The sequence below is a fragment of the Fringilla coelebs genome (assembly GCF_963513975.1).
Source record: "Fringilla coelebs genome assembly, chromosome: 2".
In the NCBI taxonomy this organism is placed as follows: Eukaryota; Metazoa; Chordata; class Aves; order Passeriformes; family Fringillidae; genus Fringilla; species Fringilla coelebs.
The window spans coordinates 5,819,710-5,838,519 of NC_140029.1; the positions used below are offsets into that span (position 1 = coordinate 5,819,710).

Consider the following 18,810-nt stretch of genomic DNA (forward strand, 5'->3'; position numbering starts at 1 on the left):
TAAAAGGAAAACCTGGACTAAGACCTGTAAAATTTCAAAGCACAGCTGAACAAAGGACCATATATTTGATGTTCTCTGAGGATCCCATTTTTACCAAAATATATTAAAAACCCTTATAGAAATGGTGCTTTCCCGTACAAGGATTACTTAATTTCCTGAGACCTTGGAAGAGAGAGCCTGTGGCATTTCACAGCAGGAAATTATTTGATGAAAAGCTTGAGCAGCTACATTTTCTGTAAAACAGTTAAGGGAACCATGAGCTATACAAATAGCTTTCAGTTTACCAGCCCTAACCAAAGCTTTTTCAAAAACTCAGCATCAAAATAATGTCTGGAAAAAGCAGATGAAATCTCCCTCATTTCAGCTGCTCTAAATATTTACCAGTCATACTCCAGCAAGGTTTTAGCAGCACAGAGGGATAATTAGCCTCCCCAGTCCTGTCTGCACACCAAAATCTCCTCATAAATCTTGAGGAAGCGCAGGCAGGGCAGTGTCACAGCTCTGTCCCCCTGCTGTCCTGCACGAGCTGTGCACAGCTGCCAGCCCAGTCCCACGTCAATCCCTGCTGGCTCCTGCTCAGGGATTTGAAGCCTCCCAAAGAGCAGAGCCTTGATGTCACTCATGCACCTGACAGTGACAACACGAGTCCTTGACGTCCTTGGAGTCCTGCACTGGCCAAAGGCACAGCTGGGAATGGCTCTCCAGCCCTGGAGCCCCAAATCCTATTAGAGCACAAAAGTGTCTCTTCAGAAAGAAACACTTTTGCAATGGGTCAGTGAAGTTACAGACTTGGCTTCTTCCCCCCAAATGTGCACATTTTCCTGTGCTAATGGGAGTGAATTGATATGTAGTTTCTCCTTAAGGTTTATTTTAAAGTTGGTATCAAGAAACAAGTGGGTTTTTTTAAAACCACTTCATCAAATTTCTCCATTCCCTCTTCTTAAATCTATCAGCTTTAAACTTCACATTAATGAAGTATTACATACAGTGTCAAAAATTTTGTGGGAAATGCACATCTTCTCCCTCCAGCTATCTGCCCTGTATGTTTACTTTTATACTGTCAAAAGCTAATCAGGTTACAGATATAAATTTCTGGTTTGTTATTTGCAACATTTATTGCAAATATACAAAATCCTGAAAGTCACAGTTTAAAAGGTTCTTAGAGCAACTTACCATTCAACAGCCACCAAAGCAGGGGAATAAAACCTGGACTTTCACTGATGTACTTCAAGCCTTTCAAGTTGATACTCACATTGTAAAGTGACATTAGCATTAGCCTAGAATTGAAAGAAAGGAGATCTGAGGGCCTTTGATTTCTTTGCATGCTTCAGCACCTTTTGCCATTTGTGTCAAGCATGCACCAATGCAGAAGCCTGTGCTGATAATTTGTATTTTGGCAACAGAGATAAATCTCAAATTATATATAAGCAATGTTGTGCAAACCTTTGCTTCTACTGTTAAACCACATATTCCAAACATGTAGAAAAGAGTAAGAAGGTCTCAGGGTGGGGCTGGAATGTTCTTTGTTCTGGAGCCAGCTTGGCTACTGCTCTCTCTCATGCCTGAGATAAACCTGTGTGTCACTGCACCACCACCACGTCCAAACAAAAGGAAAATTATAATTCCAAATGGACTTCACACCTCACATCCAATTCTCAAACAAGATCTCATGGCTTAAGCATGAGAGCAGCAGACTTTTGGACACTCTGTGGACACCTTCAGAAAGCAGAATAGGCAGTGACCCATTGCAGGCTAAACTGAGTTTTAAGAGGTGCCATCTATGTGCTCTGAGTTTGATTATTAAGGAGGAAAAAGAAGGAAGAGCAGATTTATTAAATCTACTGCACCAGTGGCCACTGCCAAGCAGGGAGAGGTGCTCTGGATCTGAAACTGCAGCTGGTAAAGGCCACACATTGCTTTTCATCCAGCCCCTGCAGCTCTGGCCTTCCAGAACAAGCCCTGACAAAAGAGCACAGCACTACCTATAATCACCCAGAATGGAAATGATCAATAAACCATCATCTTATAATGGCAATGTTAACATTTCTTGAGAATGTCTTTTACCCTTAATCTGTTTGACATTTGCAGTTAGAAATAAAGTGACGTAAAAAGGCGCTGCTGTGTTTGTATTTTTATTTCACTTGTTTGCTTTGTGCAGACAAAAGGGACTGGTGGTGGTGCTGCAGGGAAGTGCTGAGGTTTTTGGAGTGCTGGAACACCCCACAAGCCAATGCAATGGCATATTAATATATAACAGCATATTTAATTAAACACACTCACCTGGGCACAACAGAGAAGCATCTCCAGGCCCTTTATAAACCACCTTCACCTCCAGTATCAGCACATTTTAGAAAATAATTTTTGCAATAATAATTGCAAAAGTGCTTATTGAAGCAAACCTGACACAAATGATTACTGGATAAACAATACTTTCTGGTGTTTTTTTCTAAAATGTGAAGTGAGTCTTGATTATACATTTCATACTCTTCCTACTTAGACAAGCCAAATTTAATTAACATCTTGTACTACTGTATCAATGCTTTCTTTAAAATCTAGAACTAAATGCACAGCTAAAGCCCCTTCTTCTCTTGTTAATACATGGGATTAGTATATAAATGTTTAAATATGTCTCTTTACTGGCTACTTTCAATTGCCACAAAAGAAAAGTTAAATGTTCTTAACCGTTTAATTACAGCTACAAACAATTATGTAAATGTTTATTGACTGTGTAACAATTACAAACATTGAACAAACCCTACACCAATGAGAAGAAAACCTAAAGTCTTTCACATCTGCTATTTCAGAAAGGCAAGGACACCCCTGAGATTTCAGTCTCAGCACTCAGGTTGATGCCTGGGATATATTTATTCCATACTCACAGACTACAGTGGATATCACAGCAGTTTTGGAGTAAGTGACAGGTTCTCCCTGTAATTTTTTTGTTTATATATTCATGCAAATAGAACACAGGATTGCTAGAACAAGAGAACCCCTCTCTTTATCAGCTTACTTTGATACTGCTGTGTGTAGAACTGGACTCATGGTTTCCCCTGATTTGTCACACAGCAATGAAAAATATTTTTGAAAATAAAAGCTAGAAAATAATCATAAAACCTCAGAACCAAGCAAAAGACAACCACAGCATTTAAAATTAAAAGCCAATTTTTTTCTTCTACTGGTTGGATTATAACTTGATGTCTTCCTATGCAACACCATGGTGATGTTTTCTTAGAACATCTACATTGCATTTCCAGATTAATGAACAGACATTTTCATCTGTAAGGTGCAGTTTTAAAAATGTATCCATCTACACGAATATGTATATAAATGCATGTGTAAACATTATTTATGATGACTGCAGAGTCCATCTCCACCTAACTTTGAAATTGCACTAGAATTTATGGAAACCTTCATATGCTTGTCTCACAGTTGTCTTTCATTTTGTCCTGGCTTATGCTCCCTATGGGAGGAGAAAAGGGAGTTCTGACACATCTGTTTATGAAAATGCTGATTAAGATTAACCAGCAGCTAAAAAAAACCTTACATGCAAAGAACAATTTAAAAACAAATCAACCAATCCCCCAAAACCCTTCTTTTCTGAGCTGGGAAACTGTAAAACTCCCCAAAAGCATAAGAAAAAGATAGTGTTAATAACAGGTTTTTCAATCTGAAAGGGACAAGACACATACAGAGCTCATGAGAAAAAAAAAAAGGCTTTTTTTTTATTATGGACATGAAAGACAATCACAGGGAAACATTTTGCACTAAAACATTTGAGCAAATCAGGCTCCCTCATTCTCTGACAAGGCCATGAAGAAATGTCCTTTCTGGCATTTGCTCTAATGTCAGAATACAGCATTTTTTTAAATCCAATGGCAAGTTCAGAGTAAGGAAAATAAAAAGTTGATTCTGTGCGAATCAGAAAATATCATCACTGCACTGCATTCAAGTAATTGTAACACATGCTTTAGTATTTCTCACTTATCAACCACCTTGAGCAACCTCTTATCCAAGCTTCCCTCCATTTGTTAGCCTACCAAACTGGCCCCTGTTGAATTCCCTGTGAGCTCATGGGATTGTTCTATGCATATTTTACCAGCAGTGCTGTATTGGCAGCCGAGTTTACAGCACCATGGGTAATTCTTCTGCAAAGCAAGCAGATTTTGGAGTATAATAACAAGCAACCCAAAATATAAACTCAAAAGAAAGGCCCTCAAATCCAATTACATTAATACAATATGAAATGATCAAAAATAGTTTATCTGGACCCATAGACACATATCCACCCGAAATTCAGAGTGTGCGTGTAGGAATGTGTTCCCTCCTCCTCTCAAATTCCTCTTTTATTTTTACCCCATTCACAGATTCTGAAACTGCATGGATCCTCTTCTCAGGGTTGTTTTTTTTGGTTTTGGTTGGTTGGTTTGATTTTTTTAATACACATGAAGGCACAAATTACCTTTTTTTCATAAACTGAGATTCTCATACAATTCTTACAGTTGGGATGTTCTCAAAAAAACCCTACCACTGACCTTCAAGCCCAGTGCTTGGGAAACAGAGTAAATAAATGAGCTCAAATCATCAAGCCACTACAGCACAGGCCCTTCAGCTTTCCCCTCAGCACCCAACAGGGAAAGGCAAACACCTTCAGAGGGCAACCTGCTCCCCCTCACATGAGCAATCACCTGACAGCACCATCTCCTCCCAGTGAGTGTGGGAAGGAGCCCAGGCAGTCAGCAAATGCTTGACATCCCCCTCTCTGACACTGAGGTTAGGCAAGATAAAACCTCTCCAATGTGAGACTGAGCCTGATTCCATGACTATCACGTCCAACCAGCCTAAATGTGTGCCTGGATGTGGTCAAGTTACTGTAGCTGACAGGGCTGCTGTTTGTCAGCTGAGCTGTGACAGCTGCCTGGGGCATGAATTGCTTGTGTATTTATGAAAAAAACATCATAGTGGCTCAAAGCACCTTCATGAACAAATGAACCAGGTGTACAGGACCAGTGCCCACACTTGAGCAGATGAGCCACTTGTTAAGCCACAGTAATTTGCTCAGCCAAGGCCATATATCCTCAGCTTGTAAGGTCTAGGAAAAAAAGGCAAAGACAATTGTTTATTCAATCTCTCCATTAGCTGAAAAGCACTTTTGCAGTAGCTGAACTGTGCATCAGGGCCTTGCCTTTAAAGCTGTATTGCAAGGTCACTTTACAGGCATTGCATCCTACAAACTGAAGTGTGTGGTGAGTCTGGCTGCAAAAGAACCTAACATGATTTAATTTTTGCTCTTAGCAGCTCCATAACTCACTTTCTTCACTAAGGACATGTGACATTTTACACTTCATATAAGGAGGGAATAAAAATGATTTCACATTTCCCACATCTTCCCTGTTGTAATACTTGACCTCACATCTTCCTTATTTCACACCAAACTCATGACCCCCTCCCAAGCTAGAAGAGGGCACCCCTGCTCACCTTTACAATATTATGGTGCTAAAGAGACTTCCCAAGAGACACAAAACCTGGATAAAGCTTTGTAGTCAACCCCAATATATCAGCAAGGAATGCTACTGGGAAAAGAGCTTCCAAAAATTATGCTTCCTCTGCAGGAAAGGAATAATGGGAGAGCGAGAAAACTACTGTAATTACCTGAGCTGCACTGCAAGATAATGCATTTCATTTGAAAGGGGCAAGAAAAGTCAACATACACTTTAAATTTGTTACAGAGTCCTGGCTTCATGTCTCCCAGGAGATGCATCATCGTGTCCAGTAATTCCCGACTGGAACTGACCAGGAACTCACGGCCACACGCCAGCGCAGCCACATCTGTGGGAAAGCTCAAAACATCACCAACAATCATCTTTCAAACAGAAGTTTCTGCTAATTATCAGGACTACTAAAAAGATTGGTCAGCTGTGAAGAATGAACATTGATATTTGAGCATTGATATAAATTTCAGAATACATTCTCCTATATAGCAAATACTGAACAACAAACACAGGTCAAGCTCCTTCAAAATTCTGTACTGGTAAACAAAGCATTTATTCAGAACGCCCAGTGTCCCAACAGCAACACAGTAAATTGTGAAACAAAAGGCTCTATTCATCCACAGGTGTATGACTGAAACAAAGCTGATCATGGTAAGTTCCACTTTAAAGGAACAGGATTGCAGAGTTCTATAACCACTCAATTCAATATACCTGGCACATCACCCAACCAAAACTCTTATGAACATCTACTCAAAAGTTTTTTTTCTACCTCTCTGCAAGTGTGGCATTTTTCAAGCACAAACCAAAAGACAAAATTATTTGCAAAGGCTACTGTTCCAAAGCAGACTTTCCTTTATTATTTTCTCTTATACCTGCCCCCTACTCAGAACAGTGGCATAATGCATCACATCATAATTTTATTATTTTATTTACCTTTATTGACATCTAAAAATCCCACATTCAGAAAAGTGTTAATTCAATAATCACTTATTTATACCAATATCCACTGTTTTGTCTATCTTGCATCATGTCTTTAATGTAATTTTGATAGTTAGTTTCACAGAAATTCAGATGATGTATCAGCCTCACAGCCTCCCAAACCAAGCACAATCATTCTACAACAGATTTGTGGCTTTTTACTTATTTTCTTGACCTAAAAAAAAAAATGCTTAGCATGGAAGTCAGGTTTATAACCTTCTACTTCTCTTATACAGTGAAAGTGTGGTGTATCTGATAGCAACAAAATTTTTAAGCACCTTCAAAATCCTTATTCCGTGCCTTAGGCTGGGGCTGCTCTACTTGCACCATCTGCAATTTGTGATCTTGTAGATGTTGGCATCACTGGTGATTCACAAAACAAATTGCTCAATGTGTACAAACTAATGTGAGCATACAGGACTGGTACAATGGTCCTTGTTTCATTCCAGACTGAAGGATGCAACAGGGAATTTCAGAACTCAATAGCATCTAGTCCTTAACGATGTCACAGGCACCACAGAAGTGCTTGTGTCAGTAACAAAATTTGCTAGAACTTTAGAAAACCAGAAAGTCACCCAAGATATCAACAGTGACAACTTAACTTTGAAAAGCTGCATTTACTGCAGCTCCTATGAGGCAATACACAGTCCCAGTAGGTGTGGAATGCTATTCTGAGACAAAACATTAACTTACTTGTTACAATCCCTGCCAAAGCTAATACAAACTGATTTTCCTCAGAATCCAAATCCTGCTGTTTCATGTCTTCACTTAATGACTTCACAAAGCTCTCCATGGTCTGGGCAGTGATTGTGAAAAACTTTACTGCTTTACTCTGCAAGTATGGAGGAGAAGAAAGATTACACACATTACAGCAACTATAATTATTAGATGCTACAGTAAAACTGGTCAGTCTTCCAAATTATTAAAACATCCAGTTACTTCAAATAAACAATAGACAATACCATGTATTCACTGAGTGACACGTTTGATCCTCTAATATTTGAAACCATTGCCTTAGAAGAAAACAGGAAACTACTCAAGGCCACATTTATTCATAAAACTGAACTACTGCATATCTACCTCCTAGGCACTCAATTAACATATAATCAACCAGCAGAATATTCCTACTTCTTATTATCAGAAGTAAGAATATTATCTCTTTGTTTTGCAGTAATTGCACCAGGTGTTTCACATTCACCCGGCCTACTACAGTAGCTTGTCAAAATGAGCTGAAGATTGGAGACTTAACATGAAATTCCTAAGAAAACATTGAAGTCCCTGGAAAAAAAACAAGATTCAAATGGATCCTAATAGGACTCATTAATTGCTCAATAACAGTAACAGGCTATGCAGAAGTTCCTTGGAAAAGGAAATGGAGATTTCTCCTGGGTCACAGGCTGAACTTTAGTCAACCACATCATGTGAGAAAAAATGATCACCACAGCAGAGCACATGAACAGGAGCACATCTGTAATTTGGGCTAGTCTTTTACCCTCAGCTGCAATCCTGCTCCATTTGGAGGTATCTCAGCTGAGGAAGCACCACCTGGTACAAAGCTCAGGGCGGTCAAAGAGCCTGGCCTGAGATGCAGAGTCCACAAAGAAAGATGGAGAGACCTGTTTCTATTTATTGGTAATTCTGACTAGTAAAACACTGCTGGAACTCTATTTCACACAGAGGATGAAGGCTTTCATAATCAGAGAGCCCATAATGCTGGGCTTCCCAGTGTCTTTAATAATTTTTCCAATTGTTTCATGAAGCAGGTGAAACATTTAGTCATTCCCAGCAGTGACCCAATGGGAGAGTTCAAGAAATGCCTGAACTTTTATTCATTTTGTAAAGTGACTGAAAATCTTCATACTTTTGCAAAATTACTGCTTTGACAGTATGTGCAAAGCTAGTGGTAACATCTATTTATTCCTCCACTGCTGCACATTCACCACATTAAAGATGTACTGTTCCTGTGGGGCGACTTCAGCAAGAGGGGACAAAAAGCAGGCTCAGTCAACACAGTATCTTCACAAATTATGCTGTGGCCCCAGAACAACAGGAATGAAAGCATCATGGAGGAAGAGGAGGAAGATAAGTGCAATTCTGCATGTGCTGGATGCAGTTTTTATATGGGCACCACACCTTAAAGATAGCAATTTTAACAGAAACACTGATTGTACCTCAAGAAGCAAGAGGGCGTGAGAGAAAATGAAGAGCCCAACAAATCATAATGACAAGTCGTTATTCACATAGGAACAGGAGGGTACTAAGCACCCTGAGTAGTTGCTATGTTGCACAGAAAACAAGAGACATCTTCTATCTGCCAGCCTCTTGAGGTTTCACTGGTGTCCCCTCTGCTGATCCTCCTTTCCACACAGCCACTACTTAACTAGTGCTGAGCTCCAGCAAAGACCCATCAGGTTTATAAATAGCAAACACTGCACACTCTGCACAGTCCCTTAGTAACTTGATGGCATTTTCATGGGACTGAAGAATGTCTCACCCACACACATTGAGATAAGGACAGTTCTGAAAGCAGCCATTAAGGTGCTTGAGCTCACATGGTGTAATGAACCTTCTGCTGCCTGTGAAACTCCTGTGTGAAAGCTCCAGGTAACATGAAAAATTGCTGCCACTAAATATAAAGTCATTTGTCACCATACCAGACAACTGAACTAGCAGAACACCTTGTAGGATCCAAAATTTCTCAAGTTGAAGCAAGCCTTGATGCTGTTTTGAAATCAAACCTCCAGGTTATATTTCCATGTGAGAAGCCTGTCATATCTGGCTGAAGTTTTTTGAAAGACATCCAAAACAATCTCATGGAAATTAATTTACTTCTTTTTTTGGTACATGCAGGTAGGAAACCTTGAAAACTCTCTCATGGTGCTTCTCTGGATGTCTCTTCAAATTCTCTCTAGGAACATGGGCAAAACCAGCAGGCATCTCTCTCCCAGTGTCTTGAGAACTACCTGTGTCACATTTCAGATCTGCTGCTTAAGTTCTGATTTTCCCAACCCTTATGGACACAAAACATATATTGGTCACTAACATAATTTCAGTCCATTTGCATTACAGGACTGGAAGAATTATCTACTTCTGTATTGCTTCAAAGGCTGAAAAAAGCTTGGGCATTGTCCTGTAAGGCACAACATGATTCTGAATTGATGCCACCTTCCCCATGTGCTTAAATATCAGCAAAAGTTTCAAAGCACCCTTGACATTCTCATGCTGAGTAGTTCACAGCACCTTCTTAGGGGAGGAGGGAAGAAGCTACAAGCTGTACAACTTGTCCCAAAATAACCCAAACCAAATATGTTGTATGACAAATCTCCATCATCTTTTAATGACCTGACTCACTGCCAGTTGCAATCTGTGGTTGACACAATGCCACACAATCCATTTATGCCTTTCCTAGGAGTCTTGTTTCAAGCCCAGGCACGTTTCTCAGTGTTAAATGCACCATCCCAAGAAAGTTATGCCCCCAAATGTTGCTCTGATCTTCACCAGAAGTACAGCAGTTCAACAGGCTTTAATGACTGCTGGAAATTACTAGTTTGCATTTCAAACCAACCTAACTCCCAAAGTATTGCATCTTCACACTTGGGTTTTTACCTTCAAACAAATCTTCAGGCTACAGTTTTGTTTTTAACTAATTCAACTGAATATTGATCCTTAAGACTGCTTTCAGCAACCAGCCTTGTTCTTTAAATTTTAGCTGCTTTATACAGTGTTTTACAGATGTTTTTCCTAGTAACTGCTGGTGCTTAGATTTGGAATCATCAGAAGTTATCATTAATAAGGCATCACTGTACAGCTTCTAATATCCAATATAAAGTTGTAATTGTATTTTGGAACACCCAGCTAGAACAACTCTTAAAAACACATTGGTTTACCACTTACTATAATGAACCAATCCTATTCACTCAGCTGTTCATCATGCTGCTGAAAAATCAAGCCAAAAGAAACTGTGGCATCAGTTCACTCAGATAAAATACAGCAATTCCTCTCATGTTGGCTGTGTCAAGATTGAAAATCATATTTTTATCAGGCTTGTTTCCTTAGTCCCTCCTAATTCCATCAGCTGCACTTGGCAGTGAAATCATGATAGCTGCAATATTACCAGTGTCATTAACTGTTGTTGTTCTGGTTTTGTGGTTTATTATTGGGGTTTTTTAAAATAGTCTACTTGCGTATGTTTAATACTGATGATTTAATACGATCCATGAGCAGTGAGGGTCTCAATTTCCAAGAGTCACTCACGTATTAAGGCAGCAGAAAGGTTTAAAGAAGTTGAGAATCAATGGATCTGTCTTTTCTCTATGGAAATAGCTCCTCCAAGCTCTCCACAGGCATGGAAACTCCTGAATGTGCCCAGGAACTATTCTCTCCTTCTGTTAGCTTGTGAAGATATTGTGCTAACTGTAGCCTTGCTTCAGTTTAGCTGTGTGTGGTGGAAAACAGATAACCCTCATTTGGTAACAAAAGAAATAATTACTATTTATTCATAACACTTCACAACTCCAACCCTTCTTAAACAAGAATGGATGGTTCCCAAAGAACAGGCAAACCAGAAAACATTTTTGCTGTCCAGTTTCTGAAATACATCCTTAAAGTGTGCTCCACAGCAAGGCCCTTTTTTTTAAGGTCCTTGTTTTAAAGGCCTGAGGGCATTCCCAGGAGTCAGTATTCACCTGCCATACTTACTCCTCCTAGAATGGACTTCACAGCCTCCTCATTGCTGGACACCCCCCAGAGCAAGGTGCACACTGCTGCTCCCATCTCTGTGCAATACTCTGCCTGCTGCAGGAGCTGCTGCTTGGCCTCGTTCAGCTGCTGCCGCAGGTCCAGCTTCTCCTGGAACAGCGTAAGGAAATTTTGGTTGCACTTCACGTCTCCCACACCAAGTTTCTAGGCTAAGGGACAGAACAAGAAACACAATCATGGCCATCTCTGAAAAGGGAGGGTAACCCAGAGCAGTTGCAGACACATTCCTTCTCTCCTGAGCTGTCTGGAAGTAGTGCAGGCTGACAGGAACCAGAAACTGTCCACAAGGTCAAACCAAGTGACCCACTGAGACTGAGTGGCACCTAGAGAAGCCTGGCAGGAGACATCTCCCCCTGAGCAAACAGCTCCATGTCTCTTCAGGAGAGAGGAGATTTCAGCATCAGGGGCCAGCCTTCCCTGACACCTTCCAAAAGATACAGAAACATCTTACAGGAGGGGAGGGTTGTTTTGTTTTTCAAAACAGGCTTCTGTTCTAGCCAACATGGAACAGTTGCTGGATATCTAGGATAAATACTGTTGTCTCTTCCAGCTCTTTTCTGTTGTCCAGTTTACAGACATGATATTTTCAAATTCACTGCAGAAAACACCTTCCTCAGCTCAGCCTTCCCAGTGTGTTTGGCTGTCAGGATGAAGTATGGGGAAATGAGAAGGAATCTTTTCTATGTCAACTTTGAAAGTAGCTAAACAGAACAAGACTTTCCATGTATTGTCATCAAGACTTTAAGTATCTTGTTGGTTTTGGTACTCACCTCAATGCTTCATGTTGAGGGTTTGTAAAGAATATAAATGTAAACTCATGTGAAAATTTACCTAATATGTTGTCAAAAAACACAGAGCTGTGTGTGCTCTGTCACCAAATACCTCCTGATCACACCTACCAGCCTGATTTGCACTGCTGCTGATGGAATACGCAGGTGAGGTTTTGTAAAGTTCACATTTAATTTCTCACATTTCTTAATTTTGTGTGTATTTACTCTCTGGACTCTCTCTCACCTACACAGGCAAAAGACTGACACTTGCTGCTGATTCCATAGGCAGAAACTCCCAGGAAAAATCTCTTCTTTCTTAATACTTTGATCGGTTTTAAGCAAATTAGCCAAATTCCATCTTTTACATGACTCACTGCCAGGCCTATCAGCTTTTCTGCCACCATGTGCATCCACAAAATGTCCTCAGGCATCTTCCTGCCTAATCCCTATATTCTCCCTGTCTTTTCCACACTGTCCTAGTCTTAGAGAAATGTATCTTTAATACACTTTATTTGCATTTGGATGCTAATACTGAGTAAAACATAAAACCCAGTAATACCAAATTGAGATCCTCCAAGAAGCATGCAAAGCCAGCAAAAAAAAAAAAAAAAAAAAGCCAGAAATTTTAATAGATCAAAAGCAACATCAGAACAAAGAAATGAGGCAAGGAAAACAAAATAGTACATGCAAGAGCCAGGAAAATAAACAGAGCCTGCAAAAGCAAATAACCTGGCTAGAAGCAACACTCCTCAGAGCTTACACCACCCAGTAATCCCTGTGCTATGCAACACCACCATCTTCAGGAAAAGGTCAAGGCACAAGAACACAGCAGTGCCCAAGTATGGAACTGCAAAAAGACAGACAAAGGAGACATCAGCCAAGAATAACATCTGCAGTTCAAGTTCTGATCAGGTTCAGAAAGCACAGCAATTCCCTAACCAGTGATACAGCTCTGCACAGAGAATTTGGAATGCAAAATGTTGATTTATGATGGCCTCAGAAAAGGACACTGCTCAACCAGAAATGCACTTATTCCATGTTTGTTTCAGTGAATAATTTTCTTCTCCTTCAGATGATAAATATGTAGAAAATAATTCAGAAACTCTTCACTAGGATGCCTAGAGCAGAACACCAACCAAATGAAAAACACCAGAAAAGTGATTAACAGGAACAAAAGCCACTCATATACACACACCATCTTGTTGTATCCTGACAGCTAAAGGACTTCACAACATTATGAGCACAATCCACTGAAATACACCTTCCTGGCATTCAACAGAACCCAGTCAGACAACTGCCACACACTGCACAACAACAAAAACATGAAGAGAAGAGCTTTAAGCAGAAACACCAAAACAACTGCTCCTAGTAAACTAGCCATGCTTTAAGTAAAACTCATTCTAAAGAAATCATAAATTCAAACCACCTGCCCTTTATTTCATAGTATTAACAAGAATCATGGGTGGGACTTGCTTCATCAATATCTAAAGCATCAGCATTCAATTATACAGGGATTTTAATCCTGCAACTGAAGACCTCAGTGCACAGCAAAATGAACTCTGTACCTACTGCTGAACTGCAACATCTATCCAAGAAGATATTTATTCTGAAATAAGGAATATCCAGATTGACAACTATTTCATCATACCAAACTTCATTCCAGAATGTTTTGTCTACACAGATATGCACTGAAAGTGCATTTCTGAACTCTTCATTATTCCTTTTCAAAAATGAAGTAAGTTTTGTGGTTCATCTGTCTTTGTGCAATCCCAAGGCTGGCAAATGCCAGCTGTATAACCCCAACTGCTGACTATTGAAGGTGGCTCCAAGGAAATGAACTTCTGCAACAAATAATCACCACTGATTCTCCCAGAGAATCATTTGAACCCAAATGGCTTCACAGTCTGAAAAGTCAGTGTCTTTGCTATTCCTTAATTGTTAAGAATCTCTCCTCTCATAATCACTAAATACAATATTGACAGAGCAAGAGAAGCCCTGAAATTGCTCCTTGATTCTCAGCTGTACATAGCAATTGGATCAATAGGTGCTTTGAGAAAGATTATTAACATTAAACAAAGGTACACAGCTCACAGCAAACCAAGAGAGGCTGCTTTCATACTGAACATTTCACTGCTTAAACTATCTCCTATTATCCTCTTTGCAAATATGTTATAGCAATGTTAAATTCACAAGAACTGATTCTGTGAAGGACTTTTTGATTCCAGCTATGCCACAATCTTCCCAAATACCCAGGGTTTTACTTCAACATATTAATATGGATATGGATGACACTATTTGGATAGAAATCCCAAATTGTTTTTGAGAAGATTCATTTTATGACATGAAAATGAAAATTTTATCATTTCTGCTTTTGTTATTTGAACTCAAACACACAGATAACAATATCCTGGCAGCACATCTACCTTCTTCTCTCTCATGCAATCTGCCTGGGCCGTTTCCAGACGGGCTCTGAAGTGTTCACAATCCATCCTCAGCTGCTCTATTTCCTCCTCCTTCTTCTCCAGGCCTGTGGCAGGATAAACCATAAAAAAAGAAAGAAGGAACACGTTATGGTCATCGGGTCTGCATTAAAGCAAAGAAATCCACCAAGTGCGACTTTACTGTGGTGCCTCAGCCGTTTGCTTGTGCGAGATCACCTCCCTGTGGCCAAACGGGAATCTCACAATTCGCTGTGTGGCAACAGCTCTGAGGAAGCAAACCAACATGTCTGATCTAAAAGAATCACATCTAGCTGTTAAATACTGAGAGTTGAGAAGATTTTTAAAAGTTTACTCAGTTTTCTACTTTGTTTTCATGTTGGTTTCCATGAAAACTCTGTGAGTGAAATTTCACCTAAGTCAGTGACTATATTAAAAATATATGAAAAATACCAACAGTGAGTGTTTCAATCTAAAGTTTACAACTTACATGGATAGCAAGAATGAAAGGCAACTATTCAAAATATTTTAAAATAGTATTTATAAAGTAGTATAAGCAACCTGGGCTACTGAAAGTTGTCCCTGCAATGAGGTTAGAACAGTATGATCTTTAGGATCCCTTCCAACCCAACACATTCTGTGATTCTATGATTATGAACTAATTAACCATTATATCAGTTACAAGCAATTTTTATGATTCCCTTATAAAATTAATTTCTGATGTTATCAGATTTCTGATGTTATCAGAAATTCATTCTAATTAGTGAACAGAAATCAAGGTTAAAGTATTCAATTTCACCAGCATGATGCTTGTTTTAAAAAATCTCTTTGAAGGACAGTTTTAACAATAGATGTGTATTATATTTTACTTTTAAAAACCACACTCTTGGATGCTTAGTATTTATACTGAAAAAAGGAAACATGTTTAGGTAGTCCAAAAAAGTAAAATCCAAACAGCATCTACTTTAACCTTGGTTAGTTTAAAAAAAATAAATTACACCCCACTTCAAACACCATACCCTTGAACATGACAGTTTGGTCTACATCTTAACATACTTTAAATACTTCCCCCACCATGTGACAGTATTTTTTAATGTAATTACTAAAAAGCATATCAAATTCTATCATAAAAAGACACCATCATTTATCCAAATATATTCTTATTAAACAAAGGACTTGGCTTCTGGTATTCTATTTAGTAATTCTACATGATTTGAAAATAAATAGCTTCCTGTTTTGGTCCTAATTGACAAGTTTATCATCTTAAGTATACACATATTGCTTTGAGTAGCCTGTATAAAAGGAGAAAAGCTGTCTGTGGCTGATTTATCTGAAGAGGTAGAACATATTTCCACCCATCCCTTGTGTGATTCCAAGCCAGCAACACTTTTTAGCAGAAAGCAAAGAGGTAAGGCAAGGGTTCACTGCTGACAAACATCTCTGTGCCAGGACACGCTCTCTGAGCAACTCACTTCTTTTCAACCTGCAGTCCAAAGGAAAAGAATGAAGGGAGGAATGGATTAACTGAGTTTTTGAGAATAACTCTGGTGAGTGGCAAGAAACTTCCCTTCTGTCAAGTGAAGAAAATTCAGACTCATGCCCTTCTGACTGTGGGTGTGAGTCCTAAGAAGCTGACAGCAAGATGTCTTGAATAGGAGTACAACATGTTCTGCTTACCTACAGCAGGCCAAGAGCCTCGCCAGATAAGTTCATCCAGTGAAAATCTCTGTTCCTGCAAGGAAACAAGCTCTCCAGAAAGAGAAGAATCACTTCTAGTCTTTGAGAGGGTGGATCCAACCTGAATCCAGCCAGCTGACACACAAAGATGCCACATCCTTCACCAGCAAACTTCAAAGGTCCCAGAACCAAACCTGAGCCAGAAGGGGAATACTGATGACTACTGAGGGTTAACACAATGCAACCTGGACTTTTTAAAGGGCTTCAGATAAAAGAAGGATGTGTCAACAACCTCTAAGGTATCACAATGTTTCATGTAGAAGGGGCAAAAAAGGACAAGGAAAGCTGCTGAAAAGAGACTTACTTCTAGTTGTTACTCATTTGTGGAAACTCTCCTGCTATGCCCAGTCAGCTCTCCCAGCTGTGCCTTTGCTCTGAAGAGAAAGAAGCAGCTTTCACTACTAGCAGCTTGGGTGAGCAACAAAAAAAGTGGAAATGGCACCTTCACACAAAGAAGAAATGTGTAACTTCACCACTGCTGTGGTACATCAGACTCTGGGAAGAAGTGGCACCTGCTCCCAAGGTAGAGACTCCAAAGCAGAACAAGACACTGGGCACAGGAAAGAAGAGAAGGCCCCCATTTCAGATGTGAGGTAGACTTGGCCTCATCCACAGAAAGTTAGAAGTCATACTAGGAGACTTTCTGGTCCAGAGATCTAATCTCAAAGCTCTGGGAGGTGGAGAACTGAATACAATAGGGATGAATGCCAACAAGTGATGGAACTCCAGCTCCACGGATTCAAATGCCTGATCAATGTTAAATACTAATTTTAACACTTCCCAAGTGGAGTGAGTTCCACTAAACATATCCATAATAATACAGAAAAAATTGCTGGAGCTGCATTTCTGAGACTTCTGGAGCCAAGCACTCTTCCTGAGAAAGATAATAAGAACATAACAGAACCCTCTTTTAGAAATGAGCAATTACCCTGGCAAAAATCTTAATGAAGACCCTGACAGCAGCCTGAAAAGCAGGTGCTGCTGCACTGAGCATTGCCAGCTCAGATCTCAGACATCACCCCTGGGAAGCCACAGGAAATGGGTGTCCTATTGACCTGCACACGCCAGGGAAACATGCAAAGATCTCAAAGTTTCTCAAAGCTGTTCAAGATTCTATCAGTCTCACAACTGAATGGGTCAGAGGTGTTGAAAGTCTCTGACTGCAATCTGCACTTCTTGAGGGAAAGGACACTCTGCTGCTCAAGTACCCAGAAAACTGCAACAGCTGATGGAAGCCTGGAGATGTACAAATCACACATTAGGCTTCTGTAAGAACAACATGAAAAAAACAACTCTGGAAGCAGCCAGGACTCCTGTGAGCTTCACATGCCACTCCAAGATGCTGTATGTAGCAAACAGCACCATCCTGAGAGTGAGGGCTGCTTGTGTCCCTGTGATGTCCAACCTTTAGTGATTTGTATGCTCCAAAGCCTCCTTCCAGCCTGCCTTATTTCATGCTGCAGAGGTAGGAGAAGACTGGAGCAGCAAAAATCCCCACTTGACTTGTCCAGTTGTAGGGGCACACGATGGCCAGAGCCTGAATAAATATACAAATGACCTCATCACCTGCAAGAGAAATCTCCACTCTGGAGAAAGACTCCAGATAATTCAAAACCTGTCTCAGCTTCAGGTCCTGCCCTAGAGGACCCAGAGAATTCTGGGCAGCCAGCAGAACATTTCAAGGAGTCTTAAAATCCCCATGCTGATGCCATGAGCCTGCTCTGGATGGAACTGACAGTGTCTCCTTGATGCCTGGCACAAGGAATGTAAGAAGGAGCAGTGAGAGGAATCTCAAGAAAAGAAGGTAAAAAGTAATTGAGGATCTTGCACACTAAACACAACTGGAAACAGTCCCTGATGCCTTGCAACAGAGAACACCTCCAGATCCTATCCACTGCTTGTGACATGGAAGAATCTTCCCAAAAAGTAGATCACTGAGACAGCTGGAAGCTCTGCCCCAATATATGACATTGTCAGACACAGGCCTTGAGGTCCTACCTTGCTTTTCCTTAGCTGCCTGTTGCAAATTAATTTTCCATTTATCACTTGATATTCTAAAAGAGACACACTCTCTGTAATCTGTCTCAATGCTTGTTCCATGTCTTTTCAGGCAAACCCAAATCCAGGTAAATTGTGCAGCTGCAGGTAAGCTACAGACCAGGGATGGAGCTGACTCCTATTTGGCCCTGATGGCATGTTGGGAGTGGGGTTATATTTGAAAAAAATAACGCACAGAGAAACCCAACATTGAAAAAACGGACTTTGGGGACAGCAATAAAAATACTTTATTACAGAATCTTCTTTTTATTTGTAAAGCATACAAGCTAAAGAACAAGACAGGCCAAATACAAGATTAATTCACTCTTCCTTCCAATTTTTACCCACTTCTATTTACCATTATTTTGTTGGTTTTTTTTTTCTGTGAAAGTCACCTTTTGAAAAACAAAATGTTTTTGCCTTTTCTCAAAGGGAAAACACTTTTTGTTCCTCATACAGCTTCCCTTACTACCTCAACTACATACGTTTTTATCCACAGTAAAATATTTTTAAAGATTAATTTGACATGTCTGATTATTCCTAAGGCAACTTGTAATTTTCTTCACTACAAACACATTAATTTACTGAAGCAGTCACTGAACA

At 39.9% G+C, this 18,810-nt stretch overlaps 1 protein-coding gene across 2 annotated transcripts in view; it reads right to left on the reverse strand.

Annotated features, from left to right (window-relative positions):
- Nucleotides 1-18,810, reverse strand: part of HSF2BP (heat shock transcription factor 2 binding protein) — a gene marked incomplete at its 5' end in the record, with an annotated part of 30,769 nt that overhangs the window by 9,589 nt on the left and 2,370 nt on the right. For both annotated transcript variants that reach the window (XM_084226941.1, XM_084226940.1), the window contains 5 exons: nucleotides 1,174-1,277; nucleotides 5,709-5,826; nucleotides 7,161-7,299; nucleotides 11,166-11,315; nucleotides 14,419-14,522. In XM_084226941.1, the coding sequence (XP_084083067.1) occupies nucleotides 1,174-1,277; nucleotides 5,709-5,826; nucleotides 7,161-7,299; nucleotides 11,166-11,315; nucleotides 14,419-14,522 (615 nt within the window). The remainder of the gene's footprint in view (nucleotides 1-1,173; nucleotides 1,278-5,708; nucleotides 5,827-7,160; nucleotides 7,300-11,165; nucleotides 11,316-14,418; nucleotides 14,523-18,810) is intronic.